This window comes from Balaenoptera borealis, assembly GCF_965194805.1.
Source record: "Balaenoptera borealis genome assembly, chromosome: 20".
Lineage (NCBI taxonomy): Eukaryota > Metazoa > Chordata > Mammalia > Artiodactyla > Balaenopteridae > Balaenoptera > Balaenoptera borealis.
The window spans coordinates 7,166,437-7,192,203 of NC_138879.1; the positions used below are offsets into that span (position 1 = coordinate 7,166,437).

The window sequence follows — 25,767 nt, forward strand, 5'->3', positions numbered from 1 at the left end:
GCAGTGAGCCAAAGTGTTTTATTAAAAAGGTTCCTGATTTTCCCACCATGTTTCCATGCCAGCTCTGCCAGGAGGGTTCAGGTGGCTGGCACAGTGCTGAGGGGTCATTGCCATGATGCTGCCCTGTCGCTCAGTTCTGCCCGGCTTCCCTGCTGGTCTGCCTTCCCTTCTTTCAGCTACTGTCCACAGCCACGGCCCCTCGCCTTATTCCTGGGGCAGCCCCAGGCCGGTTCGGTCCCGCTGCAGGGCTCCCCGCTTGCTGTCTATAATCTCCTTCCAGTTGTCCATCCAGGAGAGCAGCCGTCTCCGTGGGGGAGGCAGGGCCAGGTGCTGGTTGTGGCAGCAGGTGAACAAGATGTGCTCCCAGCTTGGGGTCTCCTCTTGGCCTGGGACAGGACACGGGAGAAAGGCCAGGGATACACTCTGTAATCTGGTTATTTTTACTTCCTCTCCCTAATCCCAGCAGGCTAGATGCCTGGAGGTTGCTAGGGAAAAGGGCTCCCACCTTGAATGGTGTCCTTGTCATCAATGAGCAGGTCCCCCAAGACCACCGTCTTGTCCCTCGTCAAGATAATGCGCTCCACAAACTGGGGCCCCAGGTGCTTCTCCACCCAGCGGTACTGTCAGGTGGGCATAGGTGGGTCAGTAGGGCCTGATGTGCCCCTGAATTCAGGGCTAGTGAGCAAGTAGGTGTGAGGGAGGGTCTACAGCAGCTCATGAGAGATATGGCTCCCCTCTACCCGCCTCCCCCCCCCCCCCCCGACTTTCTCTGTTTTGCTGCTTTCTTTAAAAGATCAGGACTTAGGAACCTAAGTCTTCGGGTGAAGTGCTGGGGCAGCCGCACCTTCTCGTGTACACAGTTGTCATACTTCATCAGAGGGCTGGTGCAGATGAAGACCTCGGTGCTGCAGGGAGGGGGGGGGCGTGGTTAGACAGGGTGGTGCCAGCCCCTGCTCCCCACCCCCCTCCCTCCCCGCCCTTCCTTACTCCTGCATGTCATTCATCTCCCGCATTGCTTCCAAGGCTCCAGGGATGGGCTCCAAGTCTAGGAAAAAGCCTGGGGCTTCATACACACTGGCCACTTTGTCCTGAAAGATAACAGTGTTCCTGTCCTGGCTCTGACCCCAGCAGACGTCTCCAGCCCCAGCGAGGACTCTCAAAGTGAGGTTCCTGGGGGACTTTGGTCCTCAAATCAGTCTCAGGTAGAGGACTTTGTCCAGGGGTAAGTACTCCCCGAGACTGTCTAGTCCCGAGGTGAACTGTGGATATTGAAGTGAGAGCTTTGTTAAACAGGAAGGTGTCACTGGACATGGAGCAGAGACAGTCCTGACCCAAGGGGAGGTCTCCCCGCTCCCGGGTGTCCTGTGGGGTCGGGGCTCCCCGCTCCAGGGCGGCCCCGCGCTGCACCCCTCCCATCCCCCCCGCCCCCCGCCACACACTCCCTACCGCCAGGTCCGGGCGCAGGGCTCGGTACTGCTCGCACGCGAGGAAGCCGCGGCGCTCCTGCAGCGGCACGTGCGGCTCCCCGGGGAAGCTTCGGCGGAAGCCCCGCAGAAGGCCGGCCTCGAAATCCGCCAGAACGCCGTCCATGTCCACCAGCACCCGCACGGGCCGCCCGCGCCGCGCAGCCAACCGCATCGCCATCGCCCGGGAGCCGCCGCGCGGAGCTGGGCGAGGCGACTGCAGCTTCCGGAGCCGTGGGGTGGGCGGGCCCGACCGCGGCTGATTTGCATGGGCGCCGGGGAGCCCCGCCCCGCGGAAGCGCGAGGCCTTCCCCCGTTTCGCGGGGGGCCGGCGTGGCGAAGGCTTGGGCTGCTTTTCTGGTGTGAGGACGCACCTACGTGCACATCAGCCGCCCTCCACGCTGTAGCAGACGTCCTCGCTCACCCCGAACGTTACTCGGGGCAGAACTTCCAGGGGCCCGACAGAGGGACTATCCTAAATACTGGGAAGCGTCGTCTAACAAGGAGTCAAACCTCCTTAAACCTGAGACTCCATACCTGCTCACCTTGCTTGTGGGGACCCGGAGCAGAGCTTCCGCCCCGTCAAGGCAGCACCAACCCAAGGCCCGAATCACGGGGACTCCCAGTAACGGTCTGAAGTGAATGAATCTGCTGAAGACAGCTGGTTCGTGTGAGCAGAGCTCCTCAGAGACGAATTCATAAACCAGAGTTGGCTTGAAACATGGGAGCACCTGCTTTAAACATCCAGTTCCACCTGGAAGAGGCGATTTTCCACCAGGCTCAGGTAATCGGGGCTGTCCGTTTTGTGGAACTGACAAGTCTCTAGAATCGGCAGTTCCATCCTCCTCTAGAAAATGCTGAGAATTGCTAAGTTTTGTTGACTCTCCTTTTTGTAGATTTCACGCAATTTCCTGACTACATGTAAATATATTTACCTACAAACTAGATTCAGATTTGAGTAAGTGACCCATCTTCCTGTAATTCCCCACCTCAGCACCCCAATACTTCTAAACCCAATGGAACAGAGCATTAGGAAGGGGAGCCTGGCGATCTAATTTTTAAAATGCTAAAGAGGTAGAATGGACATTAGCAATAAACACCAACCCACTTAAGACACATAACTGTGTAAAAAGTCCACACTGTCAACAAAATGCTGATTCTTCTGCCATCGTCATCATTTTAAGATCATTCAACTTCATCTTCTAAACCCTAAGCTTTCTAAGTGGAGAATTCAACACCCTTGGCAAACATGTTTACATAGAATTTTCTAAGATCTGTAGTAGTACCAAAATGACTGGTAGAACACCTTTAGGCTAGGCACTTACCTTCACAGAATAAAAAACTAAAGCCAAGTTACAAGTTGTGACACAAATCAGGGACCTCTCTTGCCCAGGAGCTCCACCATTAACTGAGAGAGAAGGGTGCAGGTTCCCTCTCTCTCAAGTCATGACAGAAACCGTAACTCAGGTGATTGGTAGGGCTAACCTGTTTTAGTGAACCTGGAAAGACTGCGTAGAACAGCTGTTGATTCTCCATTTTGCAAATACTTTACACAGTAAGGGAGAAACACTTAACACCTCCACAACCTATGGTCGCCCTTATTCTTCCCAAAGAAATGCCCAGTAAGTCAGAATAGCTGGTGGTTACACACTAGGTTTGAGTCATTTCAGTCATGGGAAGGTTTTTAGAGGTGACCTCATTCAAAAGTCTTACTTTTAAGTTAGGAAACTGAGCTCCCAAATAACAAGCCCAAGGAACACAGCTGGTCAGTAGCACAGCTAGACCTAAAAAGCCCATTTACAGTGCCCAATTTGGACATTTAATATAGCATGTTGATCTGGAACTTTCTGCCTAGAACCCAATGAGCTTTCTCCCATCTTCTGTCTCCTGTATCACTTGAGAGGACTCAGATGACCCTGTCCCCTTCTATCTACGTGGACCCTTCCTTTCTTTGGGGCCTTCTTCTCTGACCACCCACCATCGAGAAGCACCCTACAGGCATGAGAGGACTTGAAATTTTGAATGTTATCACCCAGCACAGGAGGGTAGGTGGTAGAAGAGTGTAAAGCGTATTGGCTCATAATTATTTTGGATACCAATTATCCATATTATTCCTGTATTTTGTTACCAGATAGCCATTAATTTTCATTTTGGCATTCTGAACTCATGCTCTCTGACTTTAAACCTGCTTTCTTTAGAGAGAAGCCCACTTCTCTCTGGGCCTTCCTTAGTGTGTTTTAACTTTAATGGCTCATCAAATCTTTGGGCAACAAGGTTGATAGTAACAAAGAAAAAAGCAACTAAGCAGGTAGAGCTCCTGAAATAATCTCAAAAAGATGACACAGGACACAGTGTTTCAAAATTTGTACATTGTTTACTTTAAGCAACAGTCCAGGATTGTGAAGTACAACACAGGTTTTAAGGATGAGACTTTCTTTCATGGTCAAGCACCAGCATCATGCACACAGCTTCAAGTTATCTAAGAAGAGCAATGCCCCCGGGGGGGCGGGGGGGGGGTCCCTTCACCAGGAAGTCCCACTTCCATGTGGTCCCCACCCCTGCTTCACCACCTGGAATTGGTCAGTCTGAGTGTACAGCGAAGCCTTCCTCTGCGTGGGGGCAGCGGGCTTTGCTCAGCCAGTCAAGTTAGTATCTGGCTTAAATATTTCTTAAGGTTCAGAAATAAAAGGCAGTTGTTTTTTTGCTTTGCAGGCAGCAAGGCATGGGGCACAGGCCTCTGTCACTCCATATGGCACAGGAAGATGCTTTTCGCAAAGGGCACTGACAAGTTAGGGCAACACCAGGTAGGTTCAGCATCAAGACAACCTTGTTTGGGGGCCTGAAGGGACAGCGCCTGTGGACTGTTTACTGGTCTGTCCGATCCAGGCTTGGTAAACCCTAGTAAAGCTGACAAGAAAAGGGTTTTAAAAACCTCAGTACAAAAGATCCTTTAACACATTTGAAACCAAGTTATCTGTTCTTAAAAACACGGTACTAAGTGTCACAAAGCTTTCCCTCCAATCTACTACTAGAAAACACTCATGCCAAGGCCTATAGACCCAGAGGAATCAGGACAGACAGAGAACCTGTTCTTCCAAAAAAAAAAAAAGACAGCAGTACATAAAGTGCTTCTTTTTTAATGAAACAAATCCAAAACATGTACAGTCAGGCTCAAGTTGTGCAGTTCACAAGCATGGAGAAAACAAAGAAACGAAACGACAGAGTTCAGGGCAGACGGAGCTAACCCAGGACGAGGCTGGACTTGCCACCAGGGGGGTTTCTCCGGGATGGCACGGGCGCCGGTGCCACTGGGCTGGGCACAGGGGCAGCGGGCACAGGCTTCTCCTCGCTCTGCCCCAGGCTGGCCTGCAAGTCTGTGTCTACGTTTTCTAGGAAAACAGAATGAAATTAAGGCTAATAACTATTCCCAGTGAAGATGAAGCGTCTACGTTTTTTGGCTTTTGGGGTTTTTTTTTGAGGATGGTTCAGACCATACCTAGAGCTATAAAGAAGAAACCAATAATTACCAACCATCTGGCAGCCACTATCCAGAATTCACCACTGTTAATGTTTTGCCATATTTGCCCCCAGATCTTTTTCTGTGTACGTTCTTTTCTAAATTACAGAAATATATGAAGACATAAATATTTTAAATGAGAACATTAGAGATAAGCTCTAGGTCCGTCTTTCCAGGTGGTCCAGTGGTTAAGACTCCGCGTCCCCAATGCAGGGGGCCCATCACACTCTCTGGTCAGGGAACTAGATCCCACACACATGCCGCAACTACAAGCTCTAGGTCCCTGACCACCGCCCCACCTCCACGTGGGTCTCCTCTCCCTACACACAGAGGCCCTGCTACTAGCTGTGTGCGGTCCTCTAGTCCATTTGTTTCATGTACATTTTGTGTATTTTATTTCCAGCAAATTACATAGAAGAGTGTTTTTGTTGTATTTAACATAAATAATACCAATTTTTTTTTTTTAACTTTTGGACATTTACCCCCACTTACACACATGGTCATGATTCACCTTGCTTAATTAATTGCTTTATATTATATACAGAGTATATATGATTAAGCCTCTACCGACAGCAAAAAATGGAAACCAATCCAACCATTCCGAAACTGTAACGCGCACACTCTGGAACGTGTGCCCACGGGGACGCGAGCTGTCATCTTCAACTTGAACAGATTACACACCACCTTCCCCAGTGGCTGTACAAGTTCTACCCCATTGCCCGTGTCAGAGTATGCTCTCCCTACATCTTTCCATTTCCACCACTTGCTAACCATCTCACCTTAATATTTGCCAAACTGATGGGTGAAAAATATTTTTAAATTCCTGTTATATGTTAACATTTTCATGATTAATGGGTGAGGTTGATTTTTTTTTTTAAACCATACAATATCCAGCTGTACAGACATTTATTAAAGAATCTACCTCCCCGCTACTGATTTGTAATATATTAACCCAGTCACTCCCATCATGTTAACCCGGCACTTTCCACATTAAAGTCTTAAGAATTAGTGTATTATTATCCAATATCCTAGATATAGCTTGATTGATTCCCTGACTGATTTGTGAAATTCCCAACAAGCATATATCCTTAACCAGGTAGTTTCCATTGACTCAAAGTCAAGAGTGACTGCAAAAGAAAAAACGCTAGGGACTTCCCCAGCGGCGCAGTGGTTAAGAATCCATCTGCCAATGCAGGGGACACAGGTTCGAGCCCTGGTCCGGGAAGATCCCACACGCTACGGAGCAACTAAGCCCGTGTACCACAGCTACTGAAGCCCGTGCACCTAGAGCCCGTGCTCTGCAACAAGAGAAGCCACCGCACCGCAACAGGAGAAAGCCCATGCGCAGCAACGAAGACCCAACACAGCCAAAAATAAATAAATAAATGAATAAACTTTAAAAAAATAAATAAATAAACTTCCTGGACCTTCTCCCTCTTTCTCCAAGATCTCCAAAGTCCTCCCTGTAGCCACTCCTGTGTTTAATTACCCAAAAGATGATGGCAATATATCCAAACAAAATATGTTTTATTTCAGCTGAGCAGAACCGCCTGGCTTTGCAGTGAAACTGCCAACAGAACTGGGGTCGACCTTTCCTCACCAGACCTGTCCCGAACGATTATGCCCTTGTCATTTTATGACAAATGAGCTGAAAGTAGCAGCAGTCAGGAACACAGAATAATCAGGTGGCAAAATTGATGATCATTTAAAAAAGAAGGAAGGACGTACACTATACAACTGCATGTGCTATTCACCTGAAGGATCTATAACACTGAGCCGGGGGTGAGGGAGACAATTAATTATTAGCAAATGACTTATCTTTTCCTAACTTCAGGGCTCTCACTTCTCTGGGCTCCTCAAATTTCTAATTACATCCATTGGCCAAAATTAGTGAAAGATCAGCTGATTCTTGCTAAACAAGGTGTGACATTGGAAGTATTTCAGAATACGAAAAGCAGCAGAATCAAAAAGCCTAGATTTTCTTTGCCTCTAGAACAATCTTTTTAAATGGAACAAGTTGGACAGGAGCAATAACTAATACACCTTCAGTCCAGTGAGAACCTCACCTGTCCGTGGAGGGAAAACCCAGGTACCGCTCACAGTGGTTCAGAAGATGCTCCTCCCATCACGCCCAACAAGAAACAATGAGAGGACAGAAGAGGAGTGTGATTCTTGTTAAGCATTTCTGTTTCCCTGGAAGACTGACTCGCAAAACGTAATGGCAGAAAAAGGCCTTGAGGAAGCGGCTTCATCCTCCTAGATCACAGCGCCCTGTGACGGCTGCATGTCACTGAGTCAACTTTAACCTGATTGCTACTGGCCGACATGCGTAAACCTCTCGTCACACGCACCGGCAATTCTCTGGCACTTGTTGAAGAAGTGCCAATGAGGACTTTAAAGGTTTTAAATAATTAAATAAATGATTACACCTCATTTACATCACATGTAATTGGTGATATGGGTGCTAAATGAAAACTTCACCGGCCCGCTAAGTCATCATTCACGAGATCACAGGGTTACCAGTGTCGTGCTGAGTAAGCACCTCAGTATAAAATCAAACACATTTTCTAAATTAAATGCTGAGGGCTGACTTGAAATGCTAGAGACTTTTACTAGAAAGCTCTCGTTGAGTGTAACAAATACCAACCTGATTAACGTCCGTCTGTTCTTAAAGGATTTTTCCAGTGGTTTTCCTTTCTAGTACGTTTCTAGCATCGCTCTCACTGCTGGCCGATACCAAATGTGGCCACGCTTGCTAGCTTTGCCAGTTTCATTTTGCTTTCCTCTCCACCCAGAGGGTGCTGGCAGTCGGGGCAAAGCCAGGTTCACTCCCCAGTCTCCTTCCCCACGACACGACTTGAATACAAATTCCAGTCTATTCTAACATTTACAGAACCAGAAATTGTGATACTTTTTCAGAAGTACTCACCATGAACATCACCTTCTCCCTGGAAAAGAAAAAAATTAACAATTTACTTCAGATTTTAATTTTGCCACACACAAAGAAGACAATCAGAGTTCAGAGAAGCTACTGTCTATTTGAAGCCAAATGTGAAGTTTTGTTTTGATGTAGTCAAGTTCAGGGTCACGCTGCCGTTACAGTAAACAACCTTTATTCAACCTGGGACAATGCTACACAGAAATGCCACTGGACAAATTGTCCCAGTGCCAGTAACATGCCCAAAACACCAAAAAACCTTAACATTTACACTGATGACCTACTATCAATTAGCATTTCAGAGGATCTTTTATCAGAACAGGAAACTGGTAAACCTATCCTTCCACTCCCCCCTCCCTTCTCCTAATCTAGCTTTTGTAGGGCCTCCATCAATTCCAAAGCCTTTCTGCAGGTCTCCCCACACCCAGATGGCTGATGCCTCCGTCTGCTCTGAGGTCCCTACTCAGGGGGACATCCTACCAGGCTTTCCACACGCACACCTGGGGCTCACGGGCCTGCAGACAAAGAATGGTAACGCCATGGTCTACAGCCTCCTGGAGTTCAGCTCAAAACAACTGGGCAACATTTACCAACAACTAAAACAGTCCTTGAGCTCAGATATGCTACTATGTGTGAGGTACACAGGAAGTACGAGTGATCCAGTTTCAAAAATCAGTACTGAAGGACAGAGACTAATCCTAATGGTAGCAGAGACATACGAACAGACCAAGATCCCATGAACTCACCTTTCTGACTGACTGTCAGAATCTTCCATCACCAGTACGGTTAGTCCCTTTCCTAATTACCTCTACGTAAAACTCCAGTGGCAGGTCTCAGTACAATGGGGGTGGCGCAGGGCACCACCAGAAATTAATTAGAATTCATTTCTAAACTGTATAAACCTCAAAGCCTGTCCTTCCCCCCATATTGTCACACTGACCTTCAGATCTAAGAAGTCTCCAGGGTTTGCTTCAGAAGAGTTCCTTCTCTGGGGTCCAGATGACTCAGAATCTTCCCGGCCACCACAAGACTTGGCACCTGAATCAAAATATACTTTCTTAAGGAATACAATGGAAAGACCTAAAGCAAAACACTATTTAATTAGTTAGTCTCATACTACAACATGAGCTAACAGTGTTAGGGAGTGATGGCTTAAAAATTCTACAGCGGAGGGTGGGGGGGCTTCCCTGGTGGCGCAGTGGTTGAGAATCTGCCTGCCAATGCAGGGGACACGGGTTTGAGCCCTGGTCTGGGAAGATCCCACATGCCGCGGAGCAACTAGGCCCGTGCGCCACAACTACTGAGCCTGCGCGTCTGGAGCCTGTGCTCCGCAACAAGAGAGGCCGCGATAGTAGAGGCCCGCGCACCGCGATGAAGAGTGGCCCCCGCTTGCCACAACTAGAGAAAGCCCTCGCACAGAAACGAAGAACCAACACAGCCAAAAATAAATTAATGATTTAATTAATTAAAAAAAAAAAATTCTACTGCGGGGCTAAATAACCCAGTCTGACGGTTGTCCGTGTTCTGATCCGTTACACAGACTCCCAGCATTTCCCATTTCTTAGCCCCCGTCTCTCCTCCCATAACAAGCTTTAATTGTTGTCTCTCATGATTAAGCTAGATTTTACTCATCAGCACAAAACCAGCTGTGGTGGTTCTGCTGGGTCCGTCCCTTTGACCAGGGATCACGGATACTGGCAGTACCTGCCGACTTGGCCCAGGAAGGGGGATTTTCCTCAGGTGTCCCGAAGATGCTAGAGGCCATTTTGTTCCGCCTCACAGGTTGTTCTGCTGGTTCATCAAAACCTAATGAAAAATTGGATCCACCACCTGGAGGCCGCAGAACCCTAGGAATGATGGCAAAACGACGATTTCACATCAGATCAAAACATTTCTTGGCACACGTTTTCAAACACCTTTCACTTCTCTCAACCACTCTTTCCACCTACCGCCCCCCCCACCCCCACCCCCACACACACAAAAGAGAGCTGCTAATGGGAAAATTAGGAACTGATTTCATCGTGGTATAAATTCAGCGTTGGATGTTAAGGTACGAAACCCCGCTCTGCAGTATCTGTGGCGAGGTTGCGCATCACACAAGGCAGCCGAAATGGCCTGAAAGCACCCATGGCAGGCTGGTCGGCGTCCCATGTTAGGAAAAGGCAGAAACCTAATGCATGTTGTCTACTAGGCTCAGCTGGACACATTTGCAAAGAAGTTTAGAAGCACATTTTGTTATTTATTAAAAAAAAAAAAACTGTTCGGGGGACTTCCCCGGTGGTCCAGTGGTAAAGAACCCACCTTCCAATGCAGGGGACTCGGGTTCAATCCCTGGTCAGGGAACTAAGATCCCATATGCCCCGTAGCGTAGCCAAAAAAAAAAAAAAAAAGATTCCATTTTTGTTTTCAACGAAAATTTTAAAATGGAAGAATATACATATAAAAGTTGACCAATTTAGAAGCCCAAGGAAAGCTGGTAATAGTCTCTCCCGTCTCAGCATGACTCACAAGCCCTGTTTATACACTTGTACCTCACTATTCTCACTAATCATCATGACTGATCAGCCACAGGGAGAAAGTCAATGAGAAATTAAGCTTAGGGCCCCACGGCATGCTGTATGTCCATGCACCTTTAGATAACCATCTACAGCTTTTTCGTCTGACAAGGAAATACAGCACATTCACATTTCCAAATCTTCTTGACACAGGTTGACCAGTTCGTCCCCTCTGTGGAAGAACTCAATTGAATTTGTCCTGTCACCACTCAAAACATAGAAAATGGAGATGGTTTCATGGAAAGATTTTCTAACAACAGATTCACTTCCTTTATTGGTGATCAGAGTGGTCTGTTTTTCTATTAAACCATTTTGAGTAAGAAACATTTTTCTACTAAGGTGTCCATTTCATTCAAGTTTCCAAATAAATACGATTGTCATTTGTAAACTCAGCTCTGCAAGTTTGCAAACATAAGGTCTTTCTAGTTCACTGATTTCCAGCTTTTCATTACAACACAGACAACAAAGTCTATGTGACATGTTCCTTTGAAATTTGATAAGATGTGCTTTATGGCTTGATATGTGGTCAGTTTTGTAAATCTTCTATATGTGCTTGAAAAGAATGTGTATCTGCCAATATTCTATCTGTCTACCAGATAAAGCCTGTTAACTGAGTTGTTCAAATCTACTGATTATTAAATATGGTTTATCAATTACTGAGATTTCTGTTATCAACTTCTACTACAATGGGGGTTTTGTCAGTTTCTCCTCAGGACTCTGTCAAGACAAAGTTCTCTCTCAAAAAGACCACCACTGGGGAACCGCACTTCCACTGCAGGGGGCATGGGTTCGATCCCTGATTGGGGATCTAAGATCCTGCAAGCCACACGGTGCAGGAGGGGGAAAAAAAGACCACCACTGCAGTATTTTATTTAGTTCGGTAGGGAGAACTGTGTTGGGTTAACTGGCTAGTCATTTTGATTAAAGAAACAAAATATATATTCTTAACTCACTTCATTTACCAAAATAAATTCCAGCTAGGTCAAATATTTCAATTTAAAGCCTAAGACAAAAATATTGGAAGAAAACATGTACGAATATAGTCCTAGTCTTGAAAAAAAGGGCTTTCCTTCTAAGCACAAGATGAAAGCCAGAAACCATGAAAAATGGACAGATTAAACTTGGCAAAAATACACATTTGACAAAGGGTAATATAAATGCTTTTAAAAATAATTTTAAAAATCGAGAGAAAAATGGACAAAAGGTAAACAGACAATTAAAAAATATGGATCACGTCTAAACATTGAAAATTCAAATTCACAAGCAAATAAATGAAATTTAAAACAAAAGGATATATTTTTTGCTTATTATTAGGCTGGTAAAAATGAAAAAAATGCCAATTTTCAGCATGAATTAAAGTGTGAGAATATAAATTTGCACAAACTTTCTAAAGAACATTTTGATAAAACGTATCAAATGTTTAAGTTTGCATCTTATATGAACCAGCGTTTCTACTTCCAGAAGTTATCCTAAGTAGATAATTAGACATATGTACAAGAATACTTTCAGACGTAGGCTTGGTTACACCTAAGCAGAACACAAGGAAATTGGGATAAACTTCGCCTCTCAACCATATCTAGTTCTTACCATCTTCTCCAACCCAGTCAGGCCACTTTCTTCACTGTTCTGTGAACTGTTCTGGCTTATCTCCACCTTGGAGTATTTACTCCCATATTTCCTACTGCCCAGAGCACTCTCCACCCTTTGCTCGGTGACTATTTCAAAATCCAGCCCATTTCTTAAACCTCCACCTCCTCCATGAAGCCCTCCATGACCTTGAAGAATGACAAGTAGGACACTGAGAGGAAAGCATGTTAGACACCCTCCTTGTCACCAGCTCTTTCTGTAAAGGGCCAAATAGTAAATATTTTTGGCTTGTGGGTCATTTGGTCTTTTGCAACTATTTAGCTCCATCACGTAGCACAAAGGCAGCCACAGACAACACAGAAACGAATGAGTGCAGCTATGTTCCAATAAAACTTTATTTCTGGACACTGAAATTTGATTTTCATGTCCTTTTCACAAGTCATGAAAGATTCTTCTTCTCGCCTTTTTCAACCATTTATCAATGTAAAAATCAGGTGCCAGCTGGGCTTGGCTCTCCTCTGTCTAGTACAGCAAATAGCCTCATTTTTTAAGAGAACGAAGTCAGGCCCTGAGAAGTTCTAAATAAATTGCCCAGCATTAGTTAAACGACAGAGATGGGGCCAAACCCCAAATCCTCTCTCCCTGACAGGCACATAAGACGTGCTCAAAGTGCTGAAATAGGGGAACCACTCTAATGCCATTTTTCTCTTTAAACTACATACCTATGTGGTTGGTGCTTTGATTGCTTTTCTTGTTTTCTAGCCTTAGACTGAAGCTATTTCTTATATATGTCCTCTAGCATCCTCCCCTAAATCTAATATTCGTGTCTGTGTCCATAGTAAAATTCAGTACTCAATTTATACTAAATTAAAATTTCATTATTTTCCCCGTGGGGGCGGGGAAGACCCGCTTTTATAACATGTAAAACATTAAAAACCCCACTGTTTCTAAGTCTCAAATATTAAATATCCACTTAGATTAAATTCATTATATGAATTAAGATAAATGTGTTCAGGCATACCTCTTAGATAATTTTAGGTTTGCTAACTAAATTGTTTAAATCATAAAGGTATGTTATAAATTCTTAATAGTCATTCTCTTATGTTAAAGTTGGAAGTGACTAGGTTTTTATCATTTGTACCTCAAATCAACAGACACTTGAAATACTATAATCAAAATTAACTTGCTTCAGGGAATAACCTGGTGGTCCAGTGGTTAGGGCTCCACACTTCCACAGGACGAGGCACGGTTTGGGGAATTAAGATCCCAAAACAAAAAACAACATTAACTTGCTTCACTGTCATCCCCTTCATTCCCTAGAGATTAGAATGATTTTCCTTACTATCATAATTAAATTCTCATGAATTATTTCAGCCAGATGAAAATCTTCAGAACCCAAATGGGCCAGGAAAATTTTGGGGGGGCCTTAAAAAAAAAAAGACACTAGAACCCAATCACCAGCTTAAAAGGAAAGTCAAAGCTCTGACCGGCCCAACTTTTTAAAGGTCTGTGTTCCTCTTGCAATAGCAGGTACTACCTACTCCGATGACGTCAGTGTTGGAGAGCCCATTTGTAACAGCGAGACATCCCCAAACAAAGGATTTGGATCATAAGACAGAAATTATTTCAATTTTATTTTTTAAGATTCTGCTGTTTTTTCTGAACTATGCATATGACTAGATCAGGATTACACATCTGAGGCTCAACAAAAATGTGTCCATGTACTGCAGATAGCAATTTTCAAATAATTACTTTTTCTTTCTTCTCTCTTTAAGTCCCAGAGTTCCTCTATGATCTTTGCAGGTCATTCCCTCAATTTATCAAACTAAATTTATAATGTGTTTATGGAGCCAGGAAAATGTTACTGGAGAAAAGAAGTTTAAGAGAATTAGGTGAGATTCTACAAGAAGGAAAGGTAGGAAGTAAATAAAAGGACAATGCTACAGTCTTGAGATTACAATATTGGAGGGAAATTGATGACAACAGGCGAATTAAAACATTTATTTTGCAGACCCAAAAGTCATTTATGTCTCACATTTCAAAGATACAAATCAAAAAGCTAGTGTGAGGATTCATTTGACCTGGTTACTTAAATTCTTTATGAAGCACTAAACTGCACTCAACCCCAAAGGATAAAACCTCAGATTTTTTAATATAATGTGTAAATTTTCACATTCCAATCACTACAGTATGACCAGCATAAAGTTGGCCTCACGGCACAAAATGAAAAACCAAGGTTCAATTTGTTCCAGTGTCCTCTGAAAAAAAATGATCTCACTGGAAGGATGACAACAGAAGAGGGAGTGACCAGTGTTTTCGTAGGTCTATCCTACTCAAGTTCCCCTTCCTCCCAGTAACACACTAGTTTAGTTTTTTAAATCTTTCCCATTCTTTTCTACATTTTGAAAGGGAAAGGAATGAGTTGAAAAGGAAGGTCATTTCCAACACTCCCTCCTAAGACTCATTGCTGAGGCCTGCTTTTTGTCCCCAAAGACTCCAACCCTTGTGAGACACTGCTATTTCACGGCTGTCTTCTTAGCCCCACAAAATGGCTCCCTTTGTGCCACTTGCCCAGGACCCCAAGGCTGGCCACACATGACTTCAGGTCATGATCAATGAAGAAGAGATGCTCAGAAAAAGTGGAATCCAAGCTTCCTCTACGCCTTGAGCAGGATCCCTGAGATGCCTGTATCCCACCTTAAAGAACAGCGTGCATGCACTTAGCCGAGACAATGTAGACATCTACCACCGCATCCAAACCCTTCCACCAAGTTAGGCAAGGGCTTGGAAAAGGGACCCCCCCCCCCAGTCCAAACACCGTGCCCAGGGCCCCCTTCCCCAAATGCAGTGGCATGAGTGGCCACAAAGGCCCCGGCTACGCAGGTGGAGATAGTACGGAAGAGACAATGGATGTCTCCGGCCCCGCCCAAGAACAGGAAACCTCCTCCGGCATGGGAATCTCGGCCAGAGGTGAACTCATTTTGCATACGTCAAAGGGGGAAGCGAAAGAGGTGGGTTGCAAACACCGAGGTCCGAAGGTCTGGGCGCAGAAAACCCACTCGGAACGACTCGCTCCCCCTCCCGTTCGGAGGTGGGCGCGGGAGGGGAACGAGCAGGGGTCTTTCCTTTGTTAGCAGAGGGGAGGCACTGCGCGGAGGGCTGACGGCTGGGTCCTGAACAGGGGTGAGGGTCGCGACGACCAGCCCCGCCCGAACACAAATGTCACCTGCCGGGCGGACCCGAGTGGGTAGGAGCCCGCCGGACCGATCGCTGCGGCTGCAGGATCTGACCGCCACGCCGGGCGCGGGGCCACCACCTGCCCCGGGCCAGAAGCACGAGCGCGTGGGCGGGGGTGGGACAATGGGGCCGGATCAAGGTGCCCCGCGGGCTGCCCGGGCACCCGGGGCCCAAGACCACCGCCCTGGGGCCGAGCCGGCCGAGCCAGCCACGCCAGCCACGCCGCAAAAGGGAGAAAGCGAACCCTCTCGGCACATCCCGACTAACGAAAACCCGCCGCGCTGCGAGCGCGAGCGGCCACGGCCCTCCCCAGCCCCTAGCTCCGGGGGAGGAATGAATGGAAGAGGAGCAGGAATCGGGCGGGGCCGGCGCGTCAGGTTCGCCGGCGGCACAAAGGCGGAGCCGGTGGCCGAGCCCCACCGCCCGACCAAGCGCGAGAGCAGCGCCCCGGGCACGTTACCGCCAACGACCGGCCGACAGACCCGCCTGGCGCCCTGGGCAGCGGCCCTCCCGTCCCCGAGCCCCCGAGCCTCACCGGGAGCTATTCCTGCTGTTGGGGTCGACGCCCTTGAAGGTGGTGGTGGTGGTCATGGCGCCGAGGAGCGAGGTAGGCTGGCGCGGGAGCGGAGTGCTGAAAGGGTCAGGTCTGAGGAGCGCAGAGTACCCCCGCAACCCAGAGCCGGCGACCGCTGCAAGAGCCTCCACCGCTGTTTGCTAGCCGGACCGCAGCCTTTATAGGGCTCGCAAACCCCGCCCCCACCCCGGCGGCATTGGCCAATTCAAACGGGCCTCTTCACTCCTATTGGCCTCCTGGAGTGCCAAGCATCCTGCGGCTTCACGACGGGCTGAGGCGGCCCCTGCTCAGCCTAAACCCACCCTCTTCCTGGTCAGGGAAGGTCTAGGGAAGTTTCCCCTCCCCCACCCTCAAATCTCGGAGATGATTGGACAAAGGACAAACCTGCCCCGCGCTCGGTACAAGTTGTGCTCGCTGTCACTTAAAAAAGTTACCTTGATAGAAGGAAAAGCTCGCTCTGGGCGAGTTGGAATCCGCAAGCCGAGGGCACGTTTAACTTTACCATTCATTTATTTGCCTTACTCATGGAGGGTAGCAAGGGCATGCTCCTCAAGGGATGAAAATTACTGCTACAAATTGACGTTTATTGAATACCTACTATGTGTCCTGTTTGGAAACCTGACGGTCCCAAAGCAGTAGCACTATGAATCAGCAACAGAAAGCACACAAAGATGATCCCTTCTAAAAGGACTGGAAATCCTTTACATTTTAATGTTACTATTTAGATGTAACGTGTGGTGCATGCACTAGACCAAAATTACAGTCGTTCCGATTTGAGGGCCTGTTCTTGAGGCTGGTTAATGCCCGGCAGCGGGGAATGGCCACATCCCTTGCTACTAAGACCATGGGAGTAGCCCAGGCCTCTGCAGCTGTTTATAACCATTAAGTCATGGCTCTTCCACCTGTCTGGGTAAATCTATCCCTGCAACAAATGCAGACACACTTGGAGGGCTCAGGAATGACTGTTTAAAAGACCGTAATAGCAAAGTCTTGGGCAAACAAGAGGGAAGGCCTTCCCTGTCATGCTGTTTCCTCAAGGCAGATCTCTTTTTCAGTATTTCCATAACAAGTGAACTACACTCCTCTTTGTGTGGCCTCCTCCTTCCTGGCAGTTTGTGTTGGTCAACCACTCTCCTGGGCTTTCAGGAAAAGCCAGAGACAAGCTCTTCTCTTCTAGAAGGCCTGGATCATGTCTTTATGTGCTTACCACAAAAGCATGAAGCACACTACTTGTTTGGATTAAAATCTTCCCTTTCCTAAAGGCTGAGCTTAAACTTCCAAAACCTTAAAACAAAAACAAAAAAACTCTTCAGGCCAACCTAGCTAGTGAGCATGCATCTCTTCCTGAAAAGTCATATAATTAGGAGGTAGTGGAATATGGTGGTTGCTAGCTCAGGGTCTCAAAGGAGAAATCCAGGTTTGAATCTTGACTCTTACCTTTTCCTGAGCACTAGTTCCATTTGTAAAATAAGGATAAGACTAGTATCTAGACTCCATAGAGTTGGGAGGACTGGATGAGGTAATGGATGTAAAGTACCTGTCCTAAGTCACCAAAGTGACAGACATTTTTATTATCAGACTTGGAAAGTAGCCACATACTTTTTTTTTTTTTTTTTAACAATCTGCAACTGTTTTTTGTTAAGTTAAATGAGGGGTTTAGACTTGACTCTTAGGGTCCATTTTGGCCTAAACTTTTGAGTTTGTACTGACTTGCCTTATTTCCTCTGGAAACCAAAAAGCCTAGGTTCTGGTTCTGCTCTTTCCCATTTAAGACACTTCTAGGTCATTTATATCCTTGAGCCCAGTTTCCTCATCTGTAAAATGGGGTTAACAGCACCTATTCTGCTAGCTTGGGAACGAGATAATTGCAAGAATGTTTTACTCTGTAAATGAAAGCTTTCTATTAGAGGTACCACACCTGGCTGCACATCAGAATAATCTATGAGCTTTTTTTTTTTTTAACCTATGACCTTTTAAGAAGTACAAATGAATGCAAGGCTCCAGAGGTCTACTGAATTGGAATTTCTGCATATAGGGTCCAGTCATGGATGTCTATAATAAGTTAAACAGCCAACTGTCACATATAGCTTGGGCTGAGAATCTTTGCTTCAAAGGTAAGGAATCAGTTCCAGAACGCTTTTTAATTTAATCTTATTTATGAAGAACAGTAAATTTATATAAAACAGACATCTGATTAAGGCCATCTTAGGCAGGCCTGTTTGGAACATTCTTTGTATTTTAAAGTAAATACTGCCAGAAATTTCCAGAATAACTAGCCCTCCTATTTACTTGTTCATGTACTTAATAGTTTTGACCAAATCACTGTACTCCACTTTCTACTGCAAGATGGAGATTTGGGGTAAAAGATATGATATGTAGCTCTGCTATAACCTTTGCTCCAGATGACCAACTAAGTTGAAAATGGGATATTAATAAAATTATATTTTTCCCAAAAGAGCAACACAGATCAGGATCAAAAGATGCAAAAGGATGGGGCAATGTGAACATCTGCTTATAAAATCATGAAGGCCCATCATTATGATTTTTAAAATGCACACTAGGGTCTGTATCAATAAGCAATTTGCTTCAAATTCCCAGGTTAACCTAAAAATCTAAAGAAACAGAAGACAGATGAAATCTTATAACAAGGAATGGTCTAACAGCTATTTCATGACCTACAGCAGTGGTTTTATTTATTTATTTATGGCTGTGTTGGGTCTTCGTTGCTGCTCACGGGCTTTGCGGAGAGCAGGGGCTACTCTTCGATGCAGTGCGCGGGCTTCTCATTGCAGTGGCTTCTCTTGCTGTGGAGCACGGGATCTAGGCGTGCAGGCTTCAGCAGTTGTGGCATGCAGGCTCAGTAGTTGTGGTGCACAGGCTTAGTTGCTCCACGGCATGTGGGATCTTCCCAGACCAGGGATCGAACCCGTGTCCCCTGCACTGGCAGGCAGATTCTTAACCACTGTGCCACCAGGGAAGTCCACAGCAGTGTTTTTTAAACTTTTATAAAGCAGAATCCAAATATATAAAACAGATGAACAGAGCAGCTGTGATTGAATCCTGGCCCTCTCTGCTTCCCCCTGTCCTTTGCCACTCTCCACTTGGTCCTCCTCTTTTTGCACAACCTCAGGGTTCCGTGAAATTTTAAAACCACTGCTCTATATGCATGTCCATTTTCACCTGCTTTTTAAATATAGTTAACAGGAAGAGAATGAGCAGTTGCTTCCACTTCCTTAACTTTGTCTTTAAGCAATTAAGTGCTCTTTAACTTCCCTTAGTCCCACGCTGCCGCTGCCACCTCCCTACTATATCCAAAGTACTATTCTTCCATTTGTAATTCAATTCAGAAAGCCTAGTAGTAATAGCCTTTCCCAATAGGTTTTTTTTTGGGGGCGGGAACTTCCCCAACCAGGGATCGAACCTGTGGCCCCTGCAGTGGAAGCAGAGTCTTAACCACTGGACCACCAGAGAAGTCCAATAGGTTTATTGGGGTTTTTTTGGCTGCGTTGGGTCCTCGTTGCTGCGCATGGGCTTTCTCTAGTTGCGGCCAGCGGGGATTACTCTTCGTAGCGGTGCGTGGGCTTCTCATTGCAGTGGCTTCTCTTGTTGTGGAGCATGGGCTCTAAGGGCGTGGGCTTCAGTAGTTGCAGCATGAGGGCTCAGTAGCTGCGGCACACGGGCCCTAGAGTGTGCGGGCTTCAGCAGTTGTGGTGTGTGGGCTCAGTAGCTCCTCAGCATGTGGGATCTACCCAGACCAGGCAGGGATCGAACCCATGTCCCCTGCATTGGCAGGCGGATTCTTAACCACTACGCCACCAGGGAAGTCCCCCAATAGGTTTTTGTAAACCCAATATTCTCAGAATTTCCTTAGAACACAATCTATTGTTCTGAAGCAGGTGGCAAAAAAATCTTTATTTAAAAGATGTCAGAAAAATAAAAAATAAAAATAAATAAAAATAAAAGATGTCAGAAAATGATGAAGGCCCTAATAATTTTTGCTTTAATATAGACAGGAATCCTGTTGGTTTTTACATTTGTTGCTGAGTGTGTGGACAGTTTTATTCAAGAATGCAATGTATAACTTAAAATAGAACAATGTGCTAGTTGTTCTTCACTATTTGTGCCTACTGAGGATAATAAATAAATTTTAACCAAACACAAAAAAATGCACTAACATATCATCGCTTCATTCTCAAGCATGTGTTTTGTCTTGAATGTTACCAGCTTTCCACTGCCAGGCAAAGTGTTCTGAGTCCCCCATAATTTCAACCTGCCCCTATTTATTCCAAAATGCCAGAGGAAATGGGCAATCTACATGGCATCCTTATTGGAATTTGCTCTACCTAGAGTCTGCAATCAGGTTTGAACCAACCTCTTACAACAGTGTCTTTCGCTGTGATCCAGTACACACATATTAGGTTGACGCATGTGACATGGCAGATATCTGACTATTTTTGACCTACATGTGTAGCAGTTACTTATGTTCAACCACAGCTTAATACAGACTCTTAATGTTTTCTATTCCTTATTATTAAAAGAAAATACTGGTCACGTGCTTCTGAACTTGGGTAAGTGACTTAATTAATGAATGGCCCAACAACAAGTATTTCTAACAAGTTTCACTTCTCAACCCCAGTATTGCAGGGTGCCCCGTAAGTACATCACTCACACATACATTCTGCATCCATCACTCCTAGAGCCAAATTTAGTATGCATCTGTCCATTCTTTTCTTAGCTGCATCCTCACCACAAAAAAAAAAAAAAAAAAAAAGGCAGATCAATGCCACCAAGAGAAAAACAATGCAAGGAGTTTGTTTTCTCTAAAAATTCATTTGCCATTAAATAAATCAAATGAACCAACCTAGATGTCTCAAATATGGAAAATGGCTTTGTCATATTCTTGCCTTCTCTTTATCCAAAGTTAAGATAAACAAAGTGGCACATACACTGTACTAAGGTCTGATATGCCCCTCTAGTCACTCTGAACTGCAGAGGGGGAGAGCATGATTCATATTTCCCCATTATTTCCTCCTCCTCTCAGACTAAGACCTGAATGAGATTATGTGATTTAAATTTGTCTTCCTTCCTCAATTCCAAGCTACTTCTCTAATAAACAAGTTAAAAAAAAAAACAAAAAAAAACCATCTAACAAATCTGTCCTGTTCTCCTAAGATGAATTTAGCCTCTTTTGCAAAAATAGTTACTAAAATTACAAACATCAGGACTTCCCTAGTGGTCCAGTGGGTAACACTCTGTGCTCCCAATGCAGGGGGCCGGGGTTCGATCCCTGGTCAGGGAACTAGATCCCACATGCATGCCGCAACTAAGGAGTCCGCGTGCCGCAACTAAAAAAAAGAGCCTGCATGCCGCAATGAAGATCCTGTGTGGGCTTCCCTGGTGGCGCAGTGGTTGAGAATCCGCCTGCTAATGCAGGGGACACGGGTTCGAGCCCTGGTCTGGGAAGATCCCATATGCCGCGGAGCAACTAGGCCCGTGAGCCACAATTACTGAGCCTGCGCGTCTGGAGCCTGTGCTCCGCAAGAAGAGAGGCCGCGATAGTGAGAGGCCCGTGCACCGCGATGAAGAGTGGCCCCCACTTGCCGCAACTAGAGAAAGCCCTCGCACAGAAACGAAGACCCAACACAGCGAAAAATAAATAAATAAATAAATAAATAATTCCCATTAAAAAAAAAAAAGATCCTGTGTGCTGCAACTAAGACCTTAAATAAATAAATAATTTTTTTTAAAAAAAAGATCTTTAAAATTACAAACATCAAATAACTTTAAAGGGTATGCCCAGAAAAGAATGGGAAAATTCTTAGTATTCCAAATTCTGTAACTTGTTGCAAAATTAGCCACATAATCCGTCTTACAGTATCAAGTGCAAAGAAAACAAATATTACATGAAAATTCTTGGACTTTAAACTGTTTCACAAAGGCCCTAAGGGTGTAGGAAATCCTAAAATGATCTCATACATAGTCACATGTCACTTCTTACAGGGAAATAACACTCCACATTCCAAATAATAGATTAAATTCCTAACCTGTTTATATACTCTGTTCTAATTATGTTCCACTCTGAGGCACTCTTTTCATTAGTTAACCACTACACACACCAAAGTCTCATTATAAAACACATATATTTCTTACTACATCCAGGACTAACCCTCAAATCATCACCTAGATAATCAAAATATTGAAGCATCTTGTGGATGGCTCCTTTGCTTCTTAAAGTATTGGAGAATCATTAAAATCCTGAGGATTGTTTTTCCTTAAAAAGGAAAAAAAGACCTTTCCTTTTTGTTTTTCCTTAAAAAGATTCGTTAGAGCACAATTTAGTATTAAGCATTTATTTAAAAACCTAGGGACTTCCCTGGTGGTTCAGTGGTTAAGAATCCACCTGCCAATGCAGGGGACATGGGTTCAAGCCCTGGTCCAGGAAGATCCCACATGCCGCCGAGCAATTAAGCCCGTGCGCCACAACTACTGAGCCTGCACTCTAGAGCCTGCAAGCCACAACTACTGAAGCCCACGCGCTACAACTACCGAAGCCCATGCGCCTAAAGCCCGTGCTCTGCAACAAGAGAAGCCGCCGCAATAAGAAGCCCGCACACCGCCACGAAGAGTAGCCCCCGCTCGCCGCAACTAGAGAAAGCCCGCGTGCCGCAACGAAGACCCAACGCTGCCAAAAATAAATTTAATTAATTAATAAAAACCTAATGAGGGACTTCCCTGGTGGTCCAGTGGTTAAGACTCTTTACTTCTAATGCAAGGAGCATGGGTTTGATCCTTGGTCAGGGAACTAAGATCCCACATGCTGTGCAGTGTGGCCAAAAAAATATAAAACAAACAAACCAAAAAGTTAAAAAAAACCTGAGACGAAGATTGTATTCAGTTTTTAAAATGAATAGAAAATGCAGGCCAATTGGTAGGGATTATGGTATTCAGTTGAAGCCTCAGCATCCTACGGCAGAGACCTTACTTCATGCTGAAAATAAGTTTTATTTAAAATTAAATAAATTTAAAGAGTTCAGGGCTTCCCTGGTGGCGCAGTGGTTGAGAATCTGCCTGCCAATGCAGGGGACACGGGTTCGAGCCCTGGTCTGGGAAGATCCCACATGCCGCGGGGCAACTAGGCCCGTGAGCCACAACTACTGAGCCTGCGCATCTGGAGCCTGTGCTCCGCAGCAAGAGAGGCCGCGATGGTGAGAGGCCCACGGACCGCGATGAAGAGTGGCCCCCGCTTGCCGCAACTAGAGAAAGCCCTCGCACAGAAATGAAGACCCAACACAGCCATAAATAAATAAATAAGCTCCAATCTCTAAAAAAAAAAGGTTTAAAAAAAAAAAAAAGTTCAGTATGTGGCAGCTAGAACATATATTATCTCATTTAATCTTCACCATAACGTGCTTAACTCTTAAGAGTTGTGAGAATGCCTCGCAGAGCTGCTTCTCAATTCCATATTGCTCTGAAAATACATTTCTGGGGTTAAGGCCCAGGCACTGGTATTTTTAAAAAGCTCACCAGGGGGATTCTAATGCAAAACCATGATCCACAATCACTATTAGTCATACTTAAAAGCAGCAGCACCCTAACTCAAAAATAACCCTCAGTGGCACAGCTGGCCCTCTCCAATACCCTATGGCCCCCACAAAGACCTTGGAAAAACTTTCCAACAAGCTGCCCTCAAATCCTGGGATTCCATCATCTTACTGACCTCCTGGTGTCAATTTCCTACATAATTACACACTTTGACTCAAGTCTCCAATTTCTCCTCAAACTATGTTTACTTCTTCCCATGTTCCATTCAACATCATCCCCTTTAGATAGAATGTAACCTGATCATCCAATTAATTTCTATGAGAACATAAACAAGGAAAACAATGAGCCAAATAACCTGACACTCCTATTTCTGGAAAGCTGCTAATACCTTTTGTTTTGGCCTCTAGCAGCTTGGATAAATATGAGAGGTGCTTGAGAATAAAATTTATCTCCCTATACAGATTGGGTTCACTTAGGTACTATTTGCTACTTTTAAGGTACAAACATGTCGGATATTTAAGCACAAACTGAAAGAGTTCAGCTAAATTGTCCTAACAGTTAACCAAAAGAGCAGTGTAACTCCCATCATTTGAACCTCCCCTCTCAAGCCAAAAAAATTAAAATGCTACAATTACTTCCAGCATTTTCAACGATCCGCTTATTTTCAAAGTGTTTTTTAAAAAGTTCTCCGTAAGCTTTCCCATAAAATATTTGCCTTTTTGGTGGTAATTTATGTGAAATAGGCAAGGGCAACAATCAAAAGTTCACTTAAGAATAAGGTAAATCTTAATTATACACTGACCCAAATATCAATAAGCTACAGCATACTATATTATGAAACAGTGCCTTTTCCACACATTTCCCTATGGCTTTTAAAATTCTACCGAAAGTTTTTCTAGTATAAAAGAATTTAAAAGTTCCCCCAACATGGCGAAAGCTCAGACATGACATTAGTTCCCTCTGGTTAAACAAGAACCCAGTTCAAGAATCCTTTCTTAATAAGATTCTCTGGCTTGAATTTCAATCCTAACTTTAATTTTAGGGACAACAAAATTCCACTACTTAATAGTACCTAGAGCAAGAGAAATGTACTTACCTGATCTCTAAGAATTCTTGGGGGCAGGCTTCTCACACTATTTCACAATATAAATTGTAAAAATAGGTTGGCAGCACCACACATACAGGAAAATAAAACTTCAGTTGATTTAAGATTAACTCACATATACAGAGCCAAAAACCTACGTAATTCCTGCTGTCTCTGAGGAAGCTTATTCACTACAGAAATGGGGAATGTAAAAAAGACTATATTGCAACAGACGTAGAGTGAATTAAGTGAATGACAAGGCATGATAGTTCATGGGGACTTGATCCAAAAAGGCCACATTGTTAAGCAGTAAGGGTGGGAATTCAGTCTCTTGAAAACCATTACTGGAAAATTCAATTAACAGGCAACAGAAAACCTAACCTCTAAGTTCCAGTTTCATAGCCATCTAACTATGTGATGAATAACCCTCTAGACCTCAGCCTTGTCATTTTTAAAACAGGGGTTAGGGCTTTCCTGGTGGCGCAGTGGTTGAGAACCTGCCTGCCAATGCAGGGGACACGGGTTCGAGCCCTGGTCTGGGAAGATCCCACATGCCGCAGAGCAACTGGGCCCGTGAGCCACAATTACTGAGCCTGTGCGTCTGGAGCCTGTGCCCCGCAACAAGAGAGGCCGCGATAGTGAGAGGCCCGCGCACCGCAATGAAGAGTGGCCCCCGCTTGCCACAACTAGAGAAAGCCCTCGCACAGAAACGAAGACCCAACACAGCCATAAATAAATAAATAAAAACATCTGATTGTTTTTAAAAAAAAAACAAAAAAAACCCAGGGGTTAGAATTAGATAATCTTTACATATCTTTCCAGCTCCAATATTGTTTATTGGTTCTGTAGTTATCTTTCCCCATACATTTGAATTTAAAAACTGTAGTGATCTGCATATTTAAGGCTGTAAGAATGGGTATATGTAGGTAAATATTTTCTGTCCCTCAACATCCTCAAATAAGGAACAAAAACTCTGTTTTAGGTTAGGGAGTATTTACCATCAGACAAAATGAGGACTAGAATGGTGAAATGATTTATCAGCAGAGTCAGCAAAATTAGAACTTTTTCTTAGCTGCATGTACTAACCCACTCTGCCTCAGGTAGAGGTTACAAAAAAAGAATACATGGGAGTAAATCACCAAGATTATGACCCAATTTTTTTGCTAGTAAAGTTGCATATTTGGAACTGCCTAAACTTTTTGAACAAAGAGGAGGCTGAAACATTCCTTGCTAGTCATTTATATAACTTTGTTATTCTCTGTTTTGCATT

At 44.8% G+C, this 25,767-nt stretch overlaps 3 protein-coding genes and 1 long non-coding RNA gene across 7 annotated transcripts in view; 2 read left to right on the top strand and 2 right to left on the bottom strand.

Moving 5' to 3' along the window:
* The window catches only part of ARMC7 (armadillo repeat containing 7), a 30,021-nt gene extending 28,755 nt beyond the window's left edge, over nt 1-1,266 (top strand). The window contains exon 5 of one of the 2 annotated variants that reach the window (XR_014238602.1): nt 1,132-1,265. Coding sequence is in view for 1 of the 2 variants with exons in the window: in XM_082372938.1 (XP_082229064.1) it covers nt 1,132-1,226 (95 nt within the window). In the remaining variant the exon portion in view is untranslated. Of the gene's footprint in view, nt 1-1,131 lie in introns of both variants that reach the window. The other variant, XM_082372938.1, reaches the window with a different exon arrangement.
* Nucleotides 5-2,229, bottom strand: NT5C (5', 3'-nucleotidase, cytosolic). Of its 2 annotated transcripts, none has more exons than XM_082372950.1 (5): nt 1,447-2,229; nt 988-1,088; nt 845-905; nt 506-620; nt 5-423 (listed from the first exon to the last, which is right to left on the bottom strand). In XM_082372950.1, exons 1-5 carry the CDS (start codon nt 1,642-1,644, stop codon nt 173-175), a joined length of 726 nt encoding a protein of 241 aa, XP_082229076.1. In that variant the 5' UTR covers nt 1,645-2,229; the 3' UTR covers nt 5-172. The 2 variants fall into 2 exon arrangements, with proteins under 2 accessions (XP_082229076.1, XP_082229075.1); XM_082372949.1 differs by having other exon boundaries at nt 5-386; nt 1,447-2,222.
* Nucleotides 2,141-4,619, top strand: LOC309618741. Its single transcript, XR_014238607.1, has 2 exons — nt 2,141-2,247; nt 3,319-4,619. It is a non-coding gene; the product is annotated as an uncharacterized lncRNA (long non-coding RNA).
* JPT1 (Jupiter microtubule associated homolog 1) lies at nt 4,585-24,593 on the bottom strand. Of its 2 annotated transcripts, none has more exons than XM_082372952.1 (5): nt 24,510-24,593; nt 9,623-9,765; nt 8,859-8,956; nt 7,910-7,928; nt 4,585-4,852 (listed from the first exon to the last, which is right to left on the bottom strand). In XM_082372952.1, exons 2-5 carry the CDS (start codon nt 9,681-9,683, stop codon nt 4,704-4,706), a joined length of 327 nt encoding a protein of 108 aa, XP_082229078.1. In that variant the 5' UTR covers nt 9,684-9,765; nt 24,510-24,593; the 3' UTR covers nt 4,585-4,703. The 2 variants fall into 2 exon arrangements, with proteins under 2 accessions (XP_082229078.1, XP_082229077.1); XM_082372951.1 differs by lacking the exon at nt 24,510-24,593 and adding an exon at nt 15,833-16,021.
* Nucleotides 24,594-25,767: the final 1,174 nt, after the last annotated feature.

Bases quoted from the DNA above. Each gene is read 5' to 3' on its own strand.
- JPT1 (XM_082372951.1), bottom strand. From the start codon at position 15,888: ATGACCACCACCACCACCTTCAAGGGCGTCGACCCCAACAGCAGGAAT. The intron at 9,766-15,832 runs GTGAGGCTCGGG...CATCATTCCTAG, and splicing joins AACAGCAGGAATAGCTCCCG to GGTTCTGCGGCCTCCAGGTG. The intron at 8,957-9,622 runs GTACTGCCAGTA...ATTTTGATTCAG, and splicing joins TTCCTGGGCCAAGTCGGCAG to GTGCCAAGTCTTGTGGTGGC.
- NT5C (XM_082372950.1), bottom strand. From the start codon at position 1,644: ATGGCGATGCGGTTGGCTGCGCGGCGCGGGCGGCCCGTGCGGGTGCTG. The intron at 1,089-1,446 runs GTAGGGAGTGTG...GTTATCTTTCAG, and splicing joins CCCTGCGCCCGGACCTGGCG to GACAAAGTGGCCAGTGTGTA. The intron at 424-505 runs GTGGGAGCCCTT...ACCAGATTACAG, and splicing joins TGACAAGGACACCATTCAAG to AGTGTATCCCTGGCCTTTCT.